Here is a 25,080-nt window from a genome sequence, read left to right as displayed (position 1 = left end):
TTCTTGCAAAGACACCTGTCCACTTCAATTAGGGGCCACCCTTAAAATCTCATTTAACTGTAGGTACCTCCTAAAAGGTCCTATCTCCAAGAATGTTCACACTGAACTTTGAGATAATACAATTGGCCCATAATACTGTTTAACCAGACAGTTTGGAAGCTCTTGCCCATTAAACTGAAGAAGGAAATAGCAACCCACTCCAGTATTCTTGCTGAAAGAATCCCGTGGACAGAGGAGCCTGGTGGGCTGCTGTCCATGGGGTCACACAGAGTCGGGCATGACTGAAGTAACTTAGCAGGCATGCATTGGAGAAGGAAATGGCAATCTACTCCAGTGTTCTTGCCTGGAGAATCCCAGGGACAGAGGAGCCTGGTGGGCTGCTGTCTATGGGGTCGCAGAGAGTTGGACAAGACTGGAGTGACTTAGCAGCAGCAGCAGCAGCCCACTAAACAGAATGGGTTGTTTTTGAAAATCTTAGCACTGATGTATATTTCATGAAGAAATAGTATATCTGTGGACAGAATGAAGCTTTTTGGTCATTTGCAGTGAGTAGCTGGAACAACGCATGTGCACCAGAACGTCATCAATGACACTATCAACAAAAATGGAAAGGGAAACAAGATGTTTAGAACAAACAAACTCTTTGTGTAGAGACAGTACCCTAAAAGTTTTTTGATCCCTCTCAGATCAACTTTCAATGACTGCATCCTTGTGATCCTGGCTAGACTGCTTTTCCCTTCTCTTTAACAGGCCTAGGAGCTGAAGGCCTACCTGCCTTGCATTTACAAGTATCCCTATTGTGAAAAGACTGCAGAATTCACTCAAATGCTGCTCACTCTGTTCCTAGAGAACACACAGACTTGGGCGCAGAGGAAGTTGGCAGAACTTTCACACAGTCTCACGTCCCCCATTGTCCAGTCTTTGGGATGCTGAGCACTGGAGGGAAAGAAGAAGTGTGGCTGAAGATAACCAGGAGAATGGCACAAGCTGCTTCAGAGGGTCTCTGAGCCACTGTGGGTACAGAGCTACTGGTCTAAGGCTGATAATATGCTTGGAACGTTCTCATAGTTTTCTGCAGCGTCTTCAAGGTCACTATCTCCAATGCTGGCTTGCCCTGCAGAGTCATCTGGATACGCCCTCTTCACATCTGAATAGATGACTGTGGACTCCTAGTGGAAAGGGGAAAAGCACAAACAGTTAGTACCAAAATGTAAGTATGGAAGAGCAGAGGGGGAAGAAAGCCAGGAAATATGACTCACTGTATCTTCCTGATGTTTCCTTGGTGAATTTGCTGTTGAATTGGAAGAGGAAAGAAAAGTATTAAATTGTGGGTAACGTACTGTAACTTACAACATACTCACAAAGCATTCTAAACCAATTTTTCCTCTGCTGACTCATTTCCTAACCGTCTCCTCTGATGAATTCTTTCAAGCCCTCACAGACCAAGTATCCTATCCTCACACACACACAGTAAAGCCTTTCCTCTGCCCTTAAAATGTCCATAATGACTTTTCTGAATATGTCTTTCTTTCTCCACTGCTCATCACAACTATAGCAGAGAAGCCCTGCTGTTTCCACCTCCCCACCTCTATTCAGCACCTCAATGGCTTCCAACAACACAAGAGATGACTCTACACATGGACATCACCAGATGGCCATTATGGAAATCAGATTGATTATATTCTTTGCAGTTGAAGATGGAGAAGCACTATACAGTCTTCAAAAATAAGACCTGGCGCTGGCTGTGGCTCATATCATCAGCTGCTTATTGCAAAATTCAGGCTCAAATTGAAGGAAGTAGGGAAAAGCACTAGGCCATTCATGTTTGACCTAAATCAAATCCCTGTGATTACACAGTGAAGGTGATGAACAGATTCAAGGGACTAGATCTGGTAGACAAAGTGCCTGAAAAACTATGGATGGAGGTTCATAACACTGTGCAGCAGGCAGTGACCAAAACCATACCCAAGAAAAAGAAATGCAAGAGGCAAGGTGGTTGTCTGAGGAGGCCTTACAAATAGCTGAGAACAAAAAGAGAAATGAAAGGAAAGGATATAAAGAAACAAAAGCAGATATACTCAACTGAATGCAGAGTTTTAGAGAATAGCAAGGAGAGATAAGGAAGCCTTCTAAAGTGAACAATGCAAAGAAATAGAGGGAAACAAGAGAATGGGGAAGACTAGCAATCTCTTTAAGAAAATTGGAAATACCAAAGGAACATTTCGTGCAAAGACAGGCACAATAAAGGACAAAAATGGCAAGGACTTAACAGAAGCAGAAGAGATTAAGAAGAGGAGGCACTACACAGAATACACAGAAGAACTGTATGAAAAAGCTCTTAATACCCCCAGATAACCATGATGGTATGGTTACTCACCTAGAGCCAGACATTCTGGAGTGCAAAGTCAAGGGGCCTTAGGAAAGATTGCTACAAACAAAGCTAGTGCAGTTGACGGAATTCCAACCGAGCTGTTTCAAATCCTAAAAGATGATGCTGTTAAAGCACTGCAGTCAATATACCAGCAAATTTGGAAAACTCAGCTGTGGCCACAGGACTGGAAAATGTGAGTTTTCATTCCAATGTCAAAGAAAGACAATGCCAAAGAACGTTCAAATTACTATACAATTGCACTCATTTCATATGCTAGCAAGACTTTGCTCAAAATCCTTCAAGCTAGACTTCAGCAGTAAGTGAACCAAGAAGTTCCATACGTACAAACCGGATTTAGAAAAGGCAGAGGAACCAGAGATCAAATTGCCAACATATGCTGGATCATAGAAAAAGCAATGGAATTCCAAAAAAACATCTACTTCTGTTTCATAGACTATGCTAAAGCCTTTGACTGTGTGGATCATAACAAACTGTGGAATATTCTTAAAGAGATGGGAATACCAGACCACATTACCTGCCTCCTGAGAGACCTGTATGCAGGACAAGAAGCAGCAGTTAGAACTGTACATGGAACAGTGGACTGGTTCAAAATTGGAAAAGCAATATATGAAGTTTGTATATTGTCAGTCTGCTTATTTAATTTACATGCAGAGTACATCATATAAAATGCTGGGCTGGATGACTCACAAGCTGGAATCAAGATTGCTGGGAGAAATATCAATAACCTCAGATATGCAGATGATACCATTTAGTGGTAGAAAGTGAAGAGGAACTAAAAGCCTCTTGATGAAGGTGAAAGAGGAGAGTGAAAAAGCTGGCTTACAACTCAGCATTCAAAAACTGAAGCTCATGAAATCTGGTCTCATCACTTCATGGCAAATAGAAAGAGGAAAAGTGGAAGCAGTGACAGATTTCATTTTCTTGGGCTCCAAAATCACTGGGGATGGTGACTGCAGTTATGAAATTAAAAGATGCTTGCTCCCTGGAAGAAAAGCTGTGACGAACCTAGATAAGTGTATTAAAAAGCAAAGACATCACTTTGCCAACAAAGGTCCATTTAGTCAAAGCTATGGGGTTTTTTTAGTAGTCATGTATAGATGTGAGAGTTGGATCATAAAGCAATTCTTCTCTGGACACTGAAGAATTGATGCTTTCAAACTGTAGTACTGGAGAAGACTCTTGAGAGTCCTTGAACAGCAAGGAGATCAAATCAGTCAATCCTAAAGGAAATCAGTCCTGAATATTTATTGGAAGGATTGATGTTGAAGATGAAGCTGCAAAACTTTGGCTACCTGATGAGAAGAGCTGACTCATTGGAAAAGACCGCAATGCTGGGAGAGATTGAGGACAGAAGGAGAAGGGGGCAACCAAGGATGAGATGGTTGGATAGCATCACCAACTCAATGGCCATGAGTTTGAGCAAACTCAGGGAAATAGTGAAGGGCAAGGAAATCTGGTCTGCCTCAGTCCATGGGGTCACAAAGAGTCAGACACAACTTAACAACTAAGCAACAACAACAATGTCTATATTGGTCTCTTGGGAGAAGGAAGTAACTATGATTCACTTCACTGCACAGAGAAATTAGAGGAGGCTTCTCCAATGGCAGCTTAGGATTCTAAGACCACAAAGAAAATTCCCAGTAAGCCAAAGATTTGCAGCATTAACACAGAAAATTCAATGTGTATATTTCTCCTATCCTCCCAAGAGACTATTTGGATTTCTTTCATTTACTTAATCACCCAGTAAGCATTCAATGAATAATGACCTACTATTAAGCATTAGTAATCTATAAGAAGGCAAAATTGACACAAACTCAGTGCATATGATCAGGAATCTTACCATTAAGGAGAAAAATAGAGATGAAAACAAATTCAACAAGTATTATTAGCACCAAGATAAAAATGCATATTAAACTATGCTGCTGCCCCAAAGAGTAATCAGTTCCTCTCAGGTTTGGAGGTAGGGAAGGCTGATAGGAATCATTGTGAGTTTCGCAGTGATAACTGAATTATGCCTTGAAATGTGACTAAGGGTTATAGGCCAACTAGAGGCAAGAACATTACAAGACTGACAAGAAGCACAGAATAGCTCGTTTGATCAAGGAAATGCTGAGAGTCTAACATGGCTAAAGCAAGGACAAAAGGCAGAGCTTAGAGGAAGGACAAAAGCATGCAGGGAGGCAAAGGTCGTGCTTTAAAGTGAAGAATCATTGAGGGCAGTTAATCTAGACAATGATGTAATCAACTGCGCATCTCAGAGGGATCATGCCGGAAACAGATTTTTAGAAGGTTGGAAAGTTAAAGTCACTCAGTCGTGTCCAACTCTTTTCAGCCCCATGGACTATGAAATTCTCCAGGCCAGAATACTGTAGTGGGTAGCCTTTTCCTTCTCCAGGGGATCTTTCCAACCCAGGAACCCAGGGATCAAACCCAAGGTTGGAAGGAGAACAATATTGGAAATAAAGAGACCAGTTAAAAGAATTACAATTGTTTACTCATCAGATAATAAAAGGCTTAATTTAGTTATTATGTGCATTCATTCACTAAAAGAAAATATTTGAGGGGGCCTATAGTTTTCTAAGCATAACACTAGATGCTATTGACATATTAGCAAAGAAATACAGTATCTGTCCTTAAAGAATTTATGGGGTAATGATGGCAGTGTACACAAGTAAGAAGGAATAGATATGATTATAGGATTCATGATATAAGAAGAGTAGTTAATGCCTTTCATATTGGATTCATATTTGAGATGACTCTTTGATCAAAACTCGCTTGGTGGATCTGATAAAACACTGCCACCTTACCTCTACTTATTTCAAGTTTGTCTTACCTGAATTTTCTTTTGTATGTTGGGTGCTCCAGATCTCGGAATAAACCAGGTCGCTATCTCTAGGATTCACTGTGAAAGAATAGATTACAGATGGCTGTAGTCAAGACCTCACACTACAGACTCTTCTTCCAGTCACCAAGTTTATAATCACCTTCTATTCCTGACATAGGGCCAGAAATGACATTTTAAAATTGAATGTGACTGAACTATGGACTATTGCTCAATCTCTCTTCCCTCCCTGATTCATTCCTGGAGCTCTCTGTCCCTTAGGAAGTCCTCACCATTGTCGTACACTGGCTGCAGTTGCACTGGGTCCGGTGGCTCTTGGGGATTTGTGTTGGAGGTTCTGGAAGCTTCCTGAAACTCCCTGGGACTGTAACTGTGATGAGAGGATGAGAGAAAAAAAGAGAAATGTATTTGTGGATTATATAGAATTTCAGGAAAATCAATATGCAGGAAGAGGCCAGCATGGTTATGTAAAATATCATGGCTGCTTACTTGAAAAGTCTGCATGGCTCTTTTGAGAAAATGTCAGAAGTATGATGCAAGATATAGCCAGGGCAACATTACAGAGAAGACCAGCTGAGGCAAGGTCAGAGGGCAAAGACTACACAGATCAAGATCCCTTTGATAGAGTAAGCACTTGTATTTACCTATTTTTAAAATTATTCTCAAAAGTTGAAATGCTTCAGCATCAATTAACAGAGGCTTCTACATTCCCTCAGAAATTGGCCTTTCTCTTTTTTTAAGTTCCCTTTCAGTTTTCTACCTCATATTATAATGATCTACATTTCCTGTAAAATACTATGAAAGCTCTTCAGGAAAAGTATTTTTTTCCAATATCATTTCATTCCACAGTTAACATTGTGAGTTGAACACTGCCAGCATTCAATCATAGTCTTGTGAATAAGTATATGAGTGGGAAAATGAACAATAAGGGAATAAATAAATATAGCCTTAAGAAAGATGATGTCATTAAGTGGTCAGTTCTCTGCTGGAGCACACTTAAGGAAGAAGATAAATTAAAATGGATGGATAGTAAATAACATTAATTCCACATATAAGTAAGTATTTTGTTGTTCAGTTGCTTAGTCATGTCTGACTCTTTGCAACCCCATGGACTGCAGCATGCCAGGCTTCTCTGCCCTTCACCATCTACTAGAATTTGCTCAAACTCATGTCTATTGAGTTGGTGATGCCATCCAACCATCTCATCCTCTATTGTCCCCTTTTCCTCCTGCCTTCAGTCTTTCCCAGCATCAGGTCTTTTCTAATGAGTCAGCTCTTCACATCAGGTGGCCAAAGTATTAGAGCTTCAGCTTCAGCACCAGTCCTTCCAATGAGTATTCAGAATTGATTTCCTTTAGGATGGACTGGTTTGATCTCCTTGTAGTCCAAGGGACTCTCAAGAGTCTTCTCAAGCACCATGGTTCAAAAGCATCAATTCTTTGGCACTTAGTCTTCTTTATAGTCCAAGTATAAGTATGCTCATTCACAACTATGATTGAAAGTAGCCTTCCTAACCACATTTCAGTTCAGTTCAGTTCAGTCACTCAGTCGTGTCTGACTCCTTGCAATCTCATGGACTGCAGCATGCCAGGCCTCCCTGTCCAGCACCAGCTCCCAGAGTTTACCCAAACTCATGTCCATTGAGTCGGTGATGCCATCCAACCATCTCACCCTCTGTTGTCCCCTTCTCCTCCTGCCTTCAATCTTTCCCAGCATCAGGGTCTTTTCCAAGGAGTCACTTCTTCACATCAGGTGGCCAAAGTATTGGAGTTTCAGCTTCAACATCAGTCCTTCCAATGAACACTCAGGACTGATCTCCTTTAGGATGGACTGGTTGGATCTCCTTGCAGTCCAAGGGACTCAAGAGTCTTCTCCAACACCACAATTCAAAGGCACCAATTCTTCGGCGCTCAGCTTTCTTTATAGTCCAACTCTTGCACCCACACATGACCACTGGAAAAACCATAGCCTTGACTAGACGGACCTTTGTTGGCAAAGTAACGTCTCTGCTTTTTAATATGCTGTCTAGATTGGTGATAACTTTCCTTCCAAGGAGTAAGCATCTTTTAATTTCATGGCTGCAGTCACCATCTGCAGTACCACATTTATGTCATAAGAATTTGAAACTTAAAAAAAAAATATTGGGGTATAATCTGCAATGTTGTGTTAGTTTCAGATGTACAGCAAAGTGAATCTGTTATAACATATACATATATCTACCCTTTTTTAGCTTCTTTTTCCATGTAGGCCATCACAGAATATTGAGTAGAGTTCCCTGTGCTATACAGTAGGCCCTTATTAGGTGTCTATCTTATTAATATATATTGTAACATGTGTGTGTCAATCCTGTTCTGATTTCTCCCTCCCCACCAAGCATTTGAAAATTTTAATAGGAGATCCAGCAAAAATACTTTTAAGTGCACATAGTTTCATGTTCTATCCTGGAAACATAAATAAAATGAAAAGGCTGGCAGCACCAGAAGCAGAAACCTTACCTAGGTGTCCCAGTGGTAGCAGGTCTTTCTGAAAAACAGCAAAGGAACATTGATGATAAGTGATCTGTGTCGACAATGTGCTATATGTTAGAATGTCCTTTCCCTGAAATCAAATTCATTCTAGATTTCAGCTATGGCAAATCTTTGAGAACATCTGGCTCCACCCCTTAAGTCATGTTATAGAGAAGGAAGGTGGGATCTGAAGAGATGTTTGCACAGAATCACAATTATTCTCAGTCATTCAATCAATAGAATGAACTCTACGTAGTTTGTAACTGAGTGGCAGAAGAGAGACAACTTAATGTTTAACTCTAGGCCAAGTGCTACCCCTCTTCCCACTTCTCTATTCTGACTGCAGCCCCATGAGGGGGTGACTGTGGCCTACAGAGGGGTTGAAATTAATACTGAATTGTTACACAAGTACAGTTCAATAGGACTACAAGACTCTTGTAGTCAGACCTTCCTTTGTCTATGACCTTGCAAGTCCATTTCAACAGCATTTGGTGCATACCATTTTCTCCATATCCCTTCTTTCCTTCCTTTTCACTTAACTCCAATTTATCCTTCCTCCTCCAGAGCTTCCCCTGATGAACATAGAACCCTGCTATATTAAAATTACCATATTGCATTGTAATTATGAATTTCTGTGTTTGCCTCTAACACTGCTTCATGAAAGGATGTGTTACTTGAGGGTATAAAACTCATCTTAATTATTTTTTTATTTCCTGTGCTTAGAAGTTTGAAAATATTTAATAAAGATTTGTTAAACAACTGAACAAATTAAACTATGTACTACAAGGACTAAAAAACACGTTGACAATTACCTGAAATGAAGTGAAGTGAAGTCGCTCAGTTGTGTCTAACTCTTTGCGACCCCACAGACTGTAGCCTGCCAGACTTCTTCATCCATGGGATTTCCCAGACAAGAATACTGGAGTGGGCTGCCACTTCCTTTTCCAGGGGATCTTCCTGACCCAGGGACCAAACCCATGTTTCCTGTGTCTCCTGCATTGGCAGGTGGATTCTTTATCACTGAGCCACCTTTACATACCACAAAAAATGACTGATTCATGCCTTCAAATCCTGTCTTTGGGAACCAGGTGTCCTGACTTAAACTAAAGCTGTGTAAGTGTGATCCTGGCCTGTATCTCTCTCCTCTGGAATTGTAACCTCATCAATCAACAACCAATATTCTTACTTGTAGACAGGTTATCTAAGTTCAGGGTGCATCTGAGAGTCAGACTATCTCTTCATTTGCCTGAAGGAAAACAGACCCAAAACGTGGCTATTTATAATATAAGTTAATATTCACTGAAGATATTTTGGCCAGGCACTGTGCTAAGCAGTTTACACAGATTTTCTCATAGTGCCTATAATGGTGATACTATTATAATGACCATCACAGAACTAAGGAGACTGGGGTTTGGAGGGCGTTACATTACCAGAATGCTAATCCGAGCAGTTATAGAGCTAATAAATATACCACTCCTTTTGGTAACTTGGAGAGGAAACAGTCAGGCTTAAGAAGCAGAATTCTTCATTTTTAGAAGAATTTGGAAGGCCTGAGCTTTTCCCTGAGAAGACTGGTCAATAATGAGATGGAAGACTTTGCTTGGAGGGAAGTACAGTAGGTAAGATTTTGAGTTGTGATAGGCAGAGACCCTCTGATTGGTAGCCTGTCAGAATTTCTTAGTCATGTTTGACCTTTAAAACAACAATTTCCCCTTAATCTGGAGGACAGAACCTCCTGGGCCTCTGACCTCATGGACCACATAAAACAATGATTGGTAGTCTTTCCTTCTCTTGTGTTAAATGAAATCCAGACAGGCAATGATATAGAAAAGTAACTTTTTAAAGTAGGAGGTACAACCAGCATTTTACAAGTCACCAAGATGTAATCGGGGCTTCCCTGATAGCTCAATTGGTAAAGAATCCAGGAGATCCCAGTTCAATTCCTGGGTTGGAAACATCCCCTGGAGAAGGGATAGGCTACCCACTCCAGTATTCTTGGGCTTCCCTTGTGGCTCAGCTGGTAAAGAATCCATTTGCAATGCAGGAGACCTGGGTTCAATCCCTGGGTTGGGAAGATCCCCTGGGGAAGGGAAAGGCTACCTATTCCAGTATTCTTGCCTGGAGTATTCCATGGACTGTATAGGCCATGGGGTCTCAAAGAGTCAGACATGACTGAGTGACTCAAAAAAAAAAAAAAAAAAAAGATGTAAAGGAGAAAATATGGACTTAAGGGCTAGGGAGACCCCAGTTATGCCCTAACTCTGACTCTTACTAGATATACATGAATCTGGAAAGGTTGCTAACTTCCCGAATTCTTCATTTCTTCATCTTCAATATAGTTATAACAATAGTGGTTGAATTGAAGTCAAATGTACACAAAACTGGACACATTAAGAAATCACATATAATAGAGTCCAAATGAATGGTAGATGTTATGATGAGTACTATCAGGGTTAGACTCCTTGCATTGGTCATAGCAAATGCCCTCTTCCAACAACCCAGAGAAGATTCTACACATGGACATCACCAAATGGCCAATACCAAAATCAGATTGATTATATTCTTTGCAGCTGAAGATGGAGAAGCTCTATACAATCATCAAAAACAAGACTGGGAGTTGACAGTGGCTCAGATAAACAACTCCTTATTGCAAAACTCAGATTTAAATTGAAGAAAGTAGGGAAAACCACTAGACCATTCAGGTATGACCTAAAACAAATCCCTTACAATTATACAGTGGAAATGACAAATAGATTCAAGGGATTAGATCTGATGGATGGGGTGCCTGAAGAACTATGGACATGGAGGTTTGAGATATGGTACAAGAGGCAGGGATCAAGGCCACCCCAAGAAAAAGACATGCAAAAAAGCAAAATGGTTGAGGAGGCCTTACAAACAGCTGAGAAAAGAAGAGAAGTGAAAGGTAAAGGAGAAAAGGAAAGATGTACCCATTTGAAAGCAGAGTTCCAAAGAATAGCAAGGAGAGATAAGAAAGACTTCCACAGTGATCAATGCAAAGAAATAGAGGAAAACAATAGAATGGGAAGACTAGAGATCTCTTCAAGAAAATTAGAGATAACAAGGAAACATTTCATGCACAGACGGGCTCAATAAAGGACAGAAATTGTATGGACCTAACAGAAGCAGAAGATATTAAGAAGACCTGGCAAGAACACAGAAGGACTATACAAAAAAAAGATTTTAATGACCCAGATAACCATGATGGTGTGATCACTGGACTAGATCCAGACATCCTGGAATGTGAAGTCAAGTGGGCCTTAGCAAGCATCACTATAAACAAAGCTAGTGGAGGTGATGGAATTCCAACTGAGCTATTTCAAATCCTAAAAGATGATGCTGTAAAAGAGCTGCATTCAGTATGCAAATTTGGAAAACTTAGCAGTGGCCACAGGACTGGAAAAGGTCAGTTTTCATTCCAATCCCAAAGAAAGGCAATGCCAAAGAATGCTCAAACTACCACACAATTGCACTCATCACACGCTAGCAAAGTAATGCTCAAAATTCTCCAAGCCAGGCTTCAACAGTATGTGAACCGTGAACTTCCAGATATTCAAGCTGGATTTAGAAAAGGCAGGGGAACCAGAGATCAAATTGCCAACATCTGTTGGATCATCAAAAAAGCAAGAGAGTTCCAGAAAAACATCTATTTCTGTTTTATTGACTATGCCAAAGCCTTTGACTGAGTGGATCACAACAAACTGTGGAAAATTCTGAAAGAGATGGGAATACCAGACCATCTTACCTATCTCCTCAGAAATCTGTATGCAGGTCAAGAAGCAACAGTTAGAACTGGACATGGAACAACAGACTGGTTCCAAATTGGGAAAAGAGTATGTTGAGGCTGTATTTTGTCACCCTGCTTATTTAACTTATATGCAAAGTACATCATGTGAAATGCCAAGCTGGATGAAGCACAAGCTGGAATCAAGATTGCCAGGAGAAACAGCAAAAACCTCAGATATGCAGATGACACCACCCTTATGGCAGAAAGAGCCTCCTGATGAAAGTGAAAGAGGAGAGTGAAAAAGTTGGCTTAAAGCTTAACATTCAGAAAACTAAGAGCATGGCATCTGGTCCCATCACTTCATAGTAAATAGATGGGGAAACAGTGGAAAGAGTGAGAGGCTTTATTTTGGGGGGTTCCAAAATCACTGTAGATGGTGACTGCAGCCATAAAATTAAAAGACGCTTGCTCCTTGGAAGAAAAGCTATGACGTAGACATCATATTAAAAAGCAGACATTACTAGGACAAAGGTCCATCTAGTCAAAGCTATGGTTTTTCCAGTAGTCATGTATGGATGTGAGAGTTGAACTATAAAGAAAACTGAACATTGAACAATTGTTGCTTTTGAATTGTGGTGTTAGAGAAGACTCTTGAGAGGCCCTTTGGACTGCAAGGAGATCCAACCAGTCCATCCTAAAGGAAATCAGTTCTGAATATTCACTGCAAGGACTGATGCTGAAGCTGAAACTCCAATACTCTGGCCAACTGATGCAGAGAACTGACTCATTTGAAAAGACCCTGGTGCTGGGAAAGATTGAGGGCAGGAGGAGAAGGGGATGACAGAAGATGAGATGGTTGGATGGCATCACTGACTCAATGGACATGAGTTTGAGTAAGCTCTGGAGTTGGTGACGGACAGGGAGGCCTGGCATGCTGCAGTCCATGGGGTCACAGAGTTGGACATGACTGAGCAACTGAACTGAACTGATCAGGGTTAGTGCTGCACAAAAATTGTATACATAATATTATTTGAAAAAAAATATTAGGTGGCTGTGAATATCAGTCACAAAATGATGTGAAATGGTGCCATTTTTCATACAAAGAAGCAAAAAGATAAAAGACCATTGATTGACCTGAGAGTAGAAGTAAGAAGACATGCTTAACCACCATCATTAAGATGTTTTTCATTAAATTGAGATCCAGTTATTTATTTGCTTGATTTTCAGTATAAGCCCTAAAAAAAGGAAAACAGAATCATTTGGCCTGATAGAAAAGGAAAGTTTGTGTTATACCACAGAGAAAGATAGAAAGTCAAGGATTAGTAATTCCAAATATAAAGTCTTGAAACCTTATAAGCACCCAAAGCACTGAATAAAACAGCCCATACATCCCAAGATTTCTGATCCACGAAAAGCATTCAGAGAGAAAAATTAAAGCAGTCACATAAGAACAAAGTCAAAGATGATGGCAGATTTCCTGCCAGAAGCCATGCATCCGGAAGACAGTACAGCAACATCTTTTACATGTTGAAAGAAAAAAATTTTTTTTTCAACTTAGGATTCTATGCCAGTAAAACTATTTCTCATAAATGAATGCAAAACAAAGACTTTTATAGTCATACAGAAGCTGAGATAATCAATCACTAGCAGACCCATCCTACAAGAAATCTTTTAAGCAGAAAAGAAATGATATCAGATGAAAATATGGATACACACAAAGGAATGAAGAACACTGAGTGTTAACTGTGTGAGTAAATGTATAATATTTTTTAATTATATGTAAGTTTCTTTTAAAAATAACTGATTGCATTTCTCTAATAATGAGTGATGTTGAGCACCTTTTCATGTGTTTGTTAGCCATCTGTATGTCTTCTTTGGAGAAATGTCTGTTTAGTTCTTTGGCACATTTTTGAATGGTCATTAGTTTTTTTGGACTGAGATCAGGAGTATGTTGATTATTTGGATAACACTTTGCTGTTTGATTCATTTGCTATTATTTCATTAAGGCTGTTTTATCACTTAACTTATAGTTTCCTTGTAGTGCAAAAGATTTAGCTTCATTAGATCCCATTTGTTTAGTTTTGCTTTTATTTCCAATATTCTGGGAGGTGGGTCATAGAGATCTTGCTGTGATTTATGTCGGAGAGTGTTTTGCCTATGTTCTCCTCTAGGAGTTTTATAGTTTCTGGTCTTACATTTAGATCTTTAATCCATTTTGAGGTTATTTTTGTGTATGGTGTTAGAAAGTGTTCTAGTTTCATTCTTTTACAAGTGGTTGACCAGTTTTCCCAGCACCACTTGTTAAGGAGGTTGTCTTTTTTCCATTGTGAATATCCAATTGCCTCCTTTGTTCAAATAGAGGTTGTCATCAGGTTCGTGGATTTATTCTACTGGGCTCTTATTTCTAGTTCATTGAATCATATTCTGTTTTGTCCAGTACATACTTGCTTGTGACTGATGGCTGTAGTAGAGTCTGAAGTCAGGAGGTCATTCTCTTCCATTTTCATTTCCTCAAGATTACAAAATTAAATGCTGGAGAGGTGTGAGAAAAAGGGAACCTCTTACACATGTTAGTGGGAATTGAAAACTAGTACAAGCATAGGGAAATAACAGTGTGGAATTCCTTAAAAAATAGGAAATATAAGAACTGAAATGACCAAGCAATTCCACTTTGGAGCATACCACACTGAGAACCAATCTGAAAAGAGAACACGTGACCCCAATGCTTCAATGCAGCATAGTTTATAATAGCAGACATGGAACGACCCTAGATCCACAGCAGCTATGAATGGATAAGGAAGCTGTAGGACATAATACGACCATGCAAATATTACTCAGCCTGTTCAAGAATTCATTTAGATTCAGTCCAATGAGCATGGATGAAACGAGCCCATACAGATGAAGTAAGCCAGAATAGAAAGATTAGAAGAACATTACAGCATACTCAAGTATTATGGAATATTAGAAAGATGTAATGATAACCCTATATGGCAAAAGAAAGACAGAAATCAGAACAGACCTATTGAACCTCTGTGGAGAATGTGAGTTGGATGTTTCAAAAGAACAGCATGTATACTATCTATGGTGAAACAGATCACCAGCCCAGGTGGGATGCATGAGACAAGTGCTCTGGCCTGGTGCACTGGGAAGACCCAGAGGAGTCGGGTGAAGAGGGAGGTGGGAGGGGGGATCGGGATGGGGAATAAGTGTAAATCTATGGCTGATTCATATCAATGTATGACAAAACCCACTGAAATGTTGTGAAGTAATTAGCCTCCAACTAATAAAAAAATTAAAAAAAAAAAAATAATAAATAAAAAAAAAAATAAAAATAAAAATAACTGATTGTTTACAAAAGTAATAACAATGTACCTGCGAAGGGGGAAATGGAGTACACAATGATAATATTCTTATGCTAGACATGCAGTGATGCTACGTCACTTGTAAATAGACAGATAGTTAGATATGTATACCATACACCTTAAAATAACCACTAAAATAACAAAACAGAGTTATATAGCTAATAAACCAACAAAGGAAATAAAATTGAATCACAAAAATACCCAAGAGGGTAGACAAAAAAAGGAAATGGAAAACAAAGAACAGACGAGACAAGCAGAGAGCAAATAGGAAAATAATAGACATAGGAACCTAGTTGTATCAACAATCATATTAATGCAAATGGTCAAAGTTCTTAAAGTTAGAAAGTAGAAAGAGACTGCCATATTAGATAAAAAACAGAATTAACTATATGATATCTATAAAAATATGCTTTAAATATAGAAGCACAAATAGGTTAAAATTTTAAAGAATGGAAAAAAGAAATATCAAGCTAACATTAATTATGTGCATACGTGCTCAGTTGTGTCCAACTCTTTGTCACCTCATCGACTGTAACCCTCCAGGCTCCTCTGTTCATGGGCTTCTCCAGGCAACAGTACTGGAGCAAGTTGCCATTTCCTCCTCCAGGGGACCTTCCCAACCCAGGGATCGAGCCCACGTCTCTTGTGTCCCCTGCTTTGGCAGGCAGATTCTTTACCACTGAGCCACCTGGGAAGCCCAACATTAATTATATAATTTTTTATTCCTGGTAGTACAATTTACCTCGAAATATTATTTGATATAAATATATTAATATAGGCTCCTCTTTCCATGGGATTCTCTAGGCCAGAATATTGGAGTGGGTAGCCATTCCTTTCTCCAGGGTGGTCTTCCCAACCCAGGGATCAAATCTGGGTCTCCTGCATTACAGGCATATTCTTTACTATCTGAGCCACCAGAGAAGCCCTATAGTTAATACAACATTAATTAATTTTTTGTTAATATCAAATAGTGTTTCAGGGTTAAATGATACCACCAGGAATAAAAAGGTCACAAGGTCATAAAGTCATAAAGGATAATGTGGTCATTTCATCAAAAACACATAACAGGGATAAATATTTGTGCACCAAATAATAGAGTTTCAAAATACCTGAAGTAAATCTGATAGAATTGCAAGAAAATATGAAAAAACCCACAATTATTGTTGAAGATTTTAATATCCTTCTCTCAATAATCAATAAAGTAAGAGAAAAATCAGTACAGATATCAAAGACTTTAGCAACACTATCAATCAAATTCACCAACAAACTCATACTACAAGAAATGTTAAAAAGAAATCCTTTAGGCAGAAAGAAAATGATACCATGTGGATGCGTATATATACAAAGAGGAATGAAGGATTCTGGAGGTCATAACTAAATGGGTATTACCTTGACATCCAGCCAGAAAAAGAAATGATAAGAAATAAAGCTACCAAACCAATATCCCTTATGAATATAAGTGCAAATATTAACAGAATTTTAGCAAATCAAATTCAAAAATTATAACCAAGGAAGGTTAACCCTAGAAATGCAAAGCTGTTTCAACATTTAACATTCAAAATCCAATATCTGTATCAGTAGACTAGAAAATAAAATCATATGATTTTCTCAACCTAGAAAAAGCATTTGTCATTGTTCTATAAAAACTGTCAGTAAATTACAATTTGTAGGGATTTCTTCAGCCTAATAAACTGTAGCTACAAGAAATCCACAGCTAAGATTATCATACGTAAATGGTGAAAGTTCAAATACTTTCCCCTCCCTGAGCTCAAGAACAAGACAAAGATGTATGTTCTCTTAACACTTCTGTTCAACATTGTCCAGGAGGTTCTAGGCAGTACACTAAGGAAAAAGAAAACAGGAATCAAGATTGGAAAGGAAGGCATAAAATTATCTTTATTCATAGATGACTTGGTCATCTATGTAGAAAATCTGATGAAATCGACAAAACTAATACTAGAACTAATAAGTGTGCTTAGCAAAGTTGTAGGATATGAGACCGATATAGAAACATCAATTGAATTTCTATATACTAGCAACAAGGGGCTTCCTTGGTGGCTCAGAAGTTAAACAATCTGCTTGTAAGGTGGGAGACCCGCTCAATCCCTGGGTTGGGAAGATACCCTGAAGAAGGAACTGGTGATCCATTCCAGAATTCTTTCCTGGAGGATCCCACGGACAGAGGAGCCCAGCGGACTAGAGTCCACAGGATCACAAAGAGTTGGACATGGCTGAGCAGCTAACACACACATAGTAGCAACAAACAATCAGAAACTGAAACTAATTTCATTCTCAGAATTTCTTAATTTTATCTAAATATCACTATATTTAAATAGTATTTAAATATATATGAGTTTATGGATTGTACCTATGGCTATTGTTTATTTCTGTTGTTTTTACAGATGAAGGACTTTCTCTTTCATTCTTTTTATTTTCAGTAAGCTTTGGACTGAGGTTGGAACAGTAAATACTTAACTTTCTAATTTTTAAATGGAAACAAAACTCTACTCTCTGATTTAAAATTCAAATGAAACACATGGAATAACAACTTCCTTAAGAAATTTGTTCTGCCTTTTTATCTCTGCCAATCTGTGTGATCAGTACTTGGAAAAGAATAATCAACCTTTGTAGGATACACTACACAAGTCGAAATAATAATAGCAATGGCAAAAGTCACAACATCGAAGAGTAAGATATAGCCACTTACCTGAACTCCTTTGGGTCCTGAAGTGATGCACCAGAGCAGCAGCAGCAGCGAGGCCAAGGATGCTCAGTAGCCCTGCGGTGACTCCCTCAGTGATAAGGGTTGTTTCGTTACTGGGTGGTCCTAAGTGAAGAGACCTGTATTTGAGTTCAGTGCCAAATACATTTCATCCAGACAAAAACTATGTAGGTGGGGGAGTAGCTATATATTAGGACAGGTTTTTGCCAGGTTCTGATTTCTCAACTGGAATCATTTCCAGTATAATTTGTATTTTTAAAATAATAACACAGGGAGAGTGATTGCCAGAATCTAACATTAAAATTTATTTCTTTTCCCTCCCCTGTCCCCACAAAATCAGTATCAATCTCCAGAAGCCCCAAGCCTTGGTTTCATGTTAATAACTCTTTGACGTTGGGAGGATTTGTTCAGTCTATTGGAGAAATATTTTGTTGACTATAAATGTAACCTGTAGCCTGGGTACCACCAACCTACCTATGATGCTGAGTATCACCATCTCACTGTGCTGTACCCCTAGGCCATTGTCAGCCCCACAAGAGAAGTTTCCAGAATGCTCTGCCATCAGAGTGAGGTTGAAGGATGCTCCTCCTCCAAAGGGGGCCTCTTTGCTCCCCAGCGTGACATTCTTGTAATAAAACCAGTACAGGATTGGGGGAGAGCCTCTTTGGGCCTCACAGCGAAGCTCTAACACATCTCCCACCACAGCCTGGGCCCCAGCAGGACTGAAGGTGACGACAGGATGGGACACTGGAACTGAAAAAAGCAGCATAGCTTATGAGCAGTCTTGGTTAAGTAAGTGCAAAATAATTTAATAAAGGAAATATCCAGCATAGTTCAGTACTAGGAGCATGGACTTGGAATTCAGGAAAACCTGAACTTAAATCCCATCTCTGCTCTTTATTAATGGCAGAGAAAGGATTTAAACTCAAGTTCCTTGGTGTCTTAGATAGTAAAGAATCTGCCAGCAGTGCAGGAGACCCAGGTTCAATCTCTGGGTCTGGAGAAGGGAATGGCTACCCACTCCAGTATTCTTACCTAGAGAATTCCATGGACAGAGGAACCTGGCAGGCTACATACAGTCCATGGGGTCACAAAGGGTCAGACACAGCTGAGTGAATAACACTTTCACTGCCCTTTATTAGCCCTGTGATCTTGATGTTTTAAAACATTTTACCTTCTCCAAGTCTCAGTTTATTCCTTTGTAAAGTGGAGGTAATAGTAAGAATCATGTATGTAAAGCACTCAATAAATACTAGCTACTGTTGCTGATAGGAATAATTACTAGAAGCAAGGTTTTTTGCTCCATATTATTAATTTCTGAGACTTAACTTTAAACCTAGACATCCACACCTATTTGAAGTATCCTCTACTCAGTTACCTTGTTTTATTTTTCTACTTAGCATTAGCACTAACATCTATCAATCTGTTTTCTATGTATCTATCTATTTATCATGGTTATATATCTGATTCCCCCAATAGAATGTAAGCTTCATAAGAATGAGGACTTAACTCTTTGTTCATTTTTGTATTTCCAACTGCTAGAATTTTGCCTTGGCTTGTAATAGTTTATCAATAATTGGTGAATAAGTGGATAAGTAAATTAATCTATATTTGGCCCCAAAATATCCAGATACAGAAATAGCAACAAAGATTTCCATTTTAATTTGTGATTATAGAAATAGGGAAGCCAGGAAAAACAGAAAATCATTATGTTTTAAATTAATATATGGAATTATTCATCAATAATTAAGAAATAGGGAAGCCAGGAAAAACAGAAAATCATTATGTTTTAAATTAATATATGGAATTATTCATCAATAATTAATTAACGTGAAATGTGAACTGTAAGATTGCTGATTCTGTTAAGTTGTGAGGAAACCCAGGTAAACCAGGCTGTGTGCAGTGCTTTAGATACAAATGGTGCGCTTCATTGGCAAGAGAAGTTTGGCAAGGATCTAGAGCTTAGCTTTGCATCTGAGATAGGGTAAAGGAGAGGGGTAATGGAGACAATCAGTTGAATGGGGATAATTCAACTCAAAAATGCACCATCTTCTGGCTATAAGGCAGATGGCACCAGTGGTCTCATTTGGGTAGAAATGCCAAGTCATGCTTTTGTAAAATTCAAACAGATAGCTTGAGTTTTGCCCTTCTGTATATCCTTTACAATATACAATGACTTGGGCCAAATGCTAAGGGTCTCAGGGTCTTTATATGTTTGTGCACCTCAGTTTGCCTTTTCACCCATGTCACAACTTCATATATTTTTATTCAATTTTTATTGCTGTAAAATATACATACATACCTTAAAATATTCCACCATAAACTTTTTAAGTGTATAGTGAAGTGGTATAAATACTTTCATAACATTGTGAAGCCAACACCATCATCAATTTCCATAACATTTTTCTTGTAAAACTGAAATTACATACCCATTAAACAATATGTCTCTATGCTCCTTCTCCTCAGCCCCTGACAAATATCAGTCTACTTTCTATTTCTATGATTTTGATTACTCTGAATATATTATATAAGTGGGATCATATAGTATTTGTTACTTTTGACTGGTTTATTTCACTTACAATAATGACCTCAAGATTCATCCATGTTGTTGCATGTATCTGAATTTTCTTTCTTTATAAGTCTGAATAAGTTCCATGTCAAGTGTATACCATATTTTGATTACCCATTTATCTTTTAATGGACACCTGGGGTGTTTCCATGTTTTAGCTATTATGAATAATGTCCTGTACATGAGTATACAAATGTCTTTGTGAGAACATATTTTCAATTTTTTCTTTTTTGTGGGGGGTGAGCAGTATTCAGAAGAACAATAGAAAGGGGATGACTAGAGATCTCTTTAAGAAAACTGGAGCTACCAAGGTAATATTTCATACAAAGATAGGCACAATAAAGGACAAAAATGGCAAGGACTTAAAAACAGAAGAGATTAAGAAAATGTAGCAAGAATACACAAAAGAACTATACAAAAAAGGTCTTAATGACCCAGATAACCATGATGGTGTGGTCACTCACCTAGAGCCAGACATCCTGAACTGCGAAGTCAAGTGGATCTTAGGAAGCATCACTACAAACAAAGCTAGTGGAGGTGATAGAATTCCAGCTGAGCTATTTCAAATCTTAAAAGATGATGTTGTTGACGCACTGCACTCATTATGCCTGCAAATTTGGAAAACCCAACAGTGGCCACAGAACTGGAAAAGGTCAGTTTTCATTCCAATCCCAAAGAAAGGCAAGGTCAAAGAATGTTCAAATTACTGTACAATTGCACTCATTTCACATGCTAGCAAGATTTTGCTCAAAATCCTTCAAGCTGGGCTTCAACAGTACATGAACCAAGAACTTCCAGATGTACAAGCTGGATTTAGAAAAGGCAGAGGAACCAGAGATCAAACTCCCAGCATACACTGGATCATAGAAAAAGAAGGGGAATTTAAAAAAAAAAAAATCTCCTTCTGCTTCACTGACTATGCTAAAGCCTTTGACTTTGTGGATCACAGCAAATTGTGAAATATTCTTAATGAGATGAAATACCAGTCCACATCACCTGCCTCCTGAGAAACCTGTACACAGGACAACAAGCAGCAGTTAGAACTGGACATGGAATAATGGACTGCTTCAAAATTGGGAAAGGAGTACATTGAGGCTGCATATTATCACACTGCCTATTTAACTCATATGCAGAGGACACCACATGAAGTGCTGGGCTAGGTGAATCTCAAGCTGCAATCAAGATTGCTGGAAGAAATATCAACAACTTCAGATATGCAAATGATACCACTTTACTGGCAGAAAGTGAAGAGGAACTAAAGAGCCTCTTGATGAAGGTGAAAGAGGAGAGTGGAAAAGTTGGCTTAAAACTCAACATTCAACAAACTAAGATCATGGCATCCAGTGCCATCACTTTATGGCAAATAGATGGGGAAAATGAGGAAACAGTGTCAGATTTCATTTTCTTGGGCTGTGAAATCACTTCAGACAGTAATTGCAGCTATGAAATTAAAAGATGCTTACTCCTTGGAAGAATAGCAATGACAAGCCTAGACAATGTATTAAAAAGCAGACATCATTTTGCCAACAAAGGTCCATATAGTCAAAGCTATGGTTTTCCCAGTAGTCGTATACAGATATGAGAGGTGGACCATAAAGAAGGCTGAACACCTAAGAATTGATTCTTTCAAACTGTGGTGCTGGAGAAGACTCTTGGACAGCAAGGAGATCAAACCAGTCAGTCCTAAAGGAAATCAGTCCTGAATATTCATTGGAAGGACTGATGCTGAAACTGAAGCTCCAATACTTTGGCCACCTGATTCAAAGAGCTGACTCACTGGAAAAGACCCTGATGCTGGGGAAGACTAAGGGCAAGAGGAGAAGGGGGTGACAGACAATGAGATGTTTGGATGGCAACACTGCCACAATGGACATGGGTTTGAGCAAACTCAGGGAGATAGTGAAGGTCAGAGAAGGCTGATGTGATGCAGTCTATGGGGTCACAAAGAGTCAGATATGACTTAGAGACTAAACAACAACAACTCACCAGTGGAATTTCTGTGTTATATGGTAGCTCTATTTTTAATTTTCTTAGGAGCTTCCATAGTGGTCTCAATAGTGATTTCATCATTTTACATTCCCACCAAAATTACACAACATTTAGAATCAAACTCCATACCCGCCAGAGATGCTCAGAGGTCTCAAACAAAACCTTGTGTGCACCAGGACCCAGAAACCCCACAGAGACTGAGACAGAGCTGCCTTTGAGAGTTTGAGTATCTCCTGTGGAGGCACGGGTCAGCAGTTGCCTGCTGCGGGGACAGGGACTCTGGCTGGCTGCAGCAGATCTGGGTCATGCAGCATGTGGCATAAGCCCTCTTGAAGGAGGTCACCATTAGACCCACCGTAGAGCCATTGAGCAGATGACCCACAAACTGCAGGACAATTATACCAAAGAAATTCTCACACTGTTAAGAAAGTTCTAGGACCCACAACAGATTTCCCAACCTGGAGATCCTGCAAAGGGACTGGGAACCCCCAGGGAATTTGACTTTGGAAGACAGTGGGATTTGATCACAGAACTTCCACAAGATTGGGGAAATAGGCTCTTGGAGGGCACAAATAAAACCTTGTGTGAACCAGGAGAAAGGAGAAGTGTCCCCACAAGAGACTGAGCCAGACTTGCCTGTGAGTGTCCAGTCTGTGGTAGAGGTGTGGGTTGACAGTTTGGCCTCAAGCCAAACAACAGAGAGGGAACACAGCCCTGCCCATCAACAGAAAGTGGGATTAAAGATTTGCTGAACACGGCACCACCCATCAGAACAAGACCAGTTTCCCCCACAGTCAGTCTCTCCCATCAAGAAGCTCCCATAAGCCTCTTATCCTCATTCATCAGAGGGCAGACAGAATGAAAACCACAATCACAGAAAACTAGCCAATCTGATCACATGGACCACAGCCTTGTCTAACTCAATGAAACTATGAGTCGTGCTGTGTAGGGCCACCCAAGACAGACGGGTCATGGTGGAGAGTTTTGACAAAACATGGCCCACTGGAGAAGGGAATGGCAAACCACTACAGTATTCTGGCCTTGAGAACCCCATGAACAGTATGAAAAGGCAAAAAATATGACATTGAAAGATGAACTCCTTGGGTCAGTAGGTACCCAAAATACTACTGAAGAAGAGTGGAGAAATAACTCTAGAAAGAATATGAAGAGATGGCACCAAAGCAAAAACAACGCCCAATTGTGGATGTGACTGGTGATGGCAGCAAAGTCTGCTACTGTAAAGAACAATATTGCACAGGAACCTGGAATGTTAGGTCCATGAATCAAGGTAAATTGGAAGTGGTCACACAGGAGATGGCAAGAGTGAACATTGACATTTTATGAATCAGTGAACTAAAATGGACCATCATGGTTGAATTTAACTCAGATGATCATTATATCTACTACTTTGGGCTAGAATCCCTTAGAAGAAATGGAGTAGCCCTCATGGTCAACAGAAGAGTCTGAAATGTAGTACTTGGGTGCAATCTCAAAAATGACAGAATGAGCTCTGTTCATTTCCAAGGGAAGTGAAAGTCACCCTGTCATGTCCGACTCTTTGCGACCCCATGGACAATACAGTCCAAGAAATTCTCCAGGCCAGAATACTCGAGTGGGTAGCCTTTCCTTCTCCGGGGGATCTTCCCAACTCAGGGATCAAACCTAGGTCTTCCACATTGCAGGCGGATTCTCTACCAGCTGAGCCACAAGGGAAGACCAAGAATACTGGAGTGGGTGGACTTTCCCTTCTCCAGAAGATCTTCCCAACCCAGGAATCGAACTGCGGTCTCCTGCATTGCAGGTAGATTCTTTACCAACAGAGCTATCAGGGAAGCCCAACCATTCAATATCACAAAAATCCAAGTCTATGCCCCAACCACTAATGCCAAAGAAGCTGAAGTTGAACGGTTCTATGAAGACCTACAAGACCTTCTAGAACTAACAGCAAAAAAAGATGTCCTTTTCATCATAGGGGGACTGGAATGCAAAAGTAGGAAGTCAAGAAACACCTGGAGTAAGAGGCAAGTTTGGCCTTGGAGTACAAAATGAAGCAGGGCAAAGGCTAACAGAGTTTTGCCAAGAGAACGCACTGTCATAGCAAATACCCTCTTCCGACAACACTAGAGACTACTCTACTCATGGACATCACCAGATGGTCAACACCGAAATCAGATTGATTATATTCTTTGCAGCCGAAGATGGAGAAGCTCTATACAGTCAGCAAAAATAAGACCTGGAGCTGACCGTGGCTCAGTTCACGAACTACTTATTGCAAAATTCAGACTTAAATTGAAGAAAGTAGGGAAAACCACTAGATCATTCATGTATGACCTAAATCAAATCCCTTATGACTATACAGTGGAAGTGAGAAATAGATTCAAGGGATTAGATCTGATAGACAGGGTGCCTGAAGAACTATGGATGGAGGTTCATGACATTGTACAGGGGGCAGTGATCAAGACCATCCCCAAGAAAAAGACATGCAAAAAGGCAAAATGGTTGTCTGAGGAGTCCTTACAAATGGCTGAGAAAAGAAGAGAAGCAGAAGGCAAAAGAGAAAAGGAAAGATATACTCATCTGAATGTAGACTTCCAAAGAATAGCAAGGAGAGATAAGAAAGCCTTTTTCAGTCCTGAATGCAAAGAAATAGAAGAAAACAATAGAGTGGGAAAGACTAGAGATCTCTTCAAGAAAATTAGAGATACCAAGGGAACATTTCATGCAAAGATGGGTTCAATAAAGGACAGAAACGGCATGGACCTAACAGAAGCAGAAGATATTAGGAACAGGTGACAAGAATACACAGAAGAACTATACAAAAAAGATCTTCATGACCCAAATAACCATGACGATGTGATCACTCACAAGGATTACACAAGGACTCCAATATCTCCACATCCTGGCCAATACTTGTTATTTTCTGTTTTTGTTTTTTTTTTTTTTTTTTTTTTT

The 25,080-nt window shown here is 39.5% G+C and overlaps 1 protein-coding gene across 3 annotated transcripts in view; it reads right to left on the bottom strand.

The window, feature by feature from the left end:
* Nucleotides 1-375: 375 nt before the first annotated feature.
* FCRL3 (Fc receptor like 3) overlaps nt 376-25,080 on the bottom strand; it is a 46,834-nt gene continuing 22,129 nt past the window's right edge. For 2 of the 3 annotated variants that reach the window (XM_043452792.1, XM_043452806.1), the window contains 7 exons: nt 18,045-18,323; nt 17,556-17,675; nt 7,730-7,757; nt 5,507-5,604; nt 5,226-5,294; nt 1,260-1,291; nt 376-1,169 (listed from right to left, as the gene is read on the bottom strand). In XM_043452792.1, coding sequence (XP_043308727.1) covers nt 1,026-1,169; nt 1,260-1,291; nt 5,226-5,294; nt 5,507-5,604; nt 7,730-7,757; nt 17,556-17,675; nt 18,045-18,323 — 770 coding nt within the window. In that variant the 3' untranslated portion in view covers nt 376-1,025. The remainder of the gene's footprint in view (nt 1,170-1,259; nt 1,292-5,225; nt 5,295-5,506; nt 5,605-7,729; nt 7,758-17,555; nt 17,676-18,044; nt 18,324-25,080) is intronic. The other variant, XM_043452798.1, reaches the window with a different exon arrangement.

Source organism: Cervus canadensis, chromosome 2 (assembly GCF_019320065.1).
Source record: "Cervus canadensis isolate Bull #8, Minnesota chromosome 2, ASM1932006v1, whole genome shotgun sequence".
NCBI lineage: Eukaryota > Metazoa > Chordata > Mammalia > Artiodactyla > Cervidae > Cervus > Cervus canadensis.
This window is presented reverse-complemented; position numbering and strand designations above follow the sequence as displayed.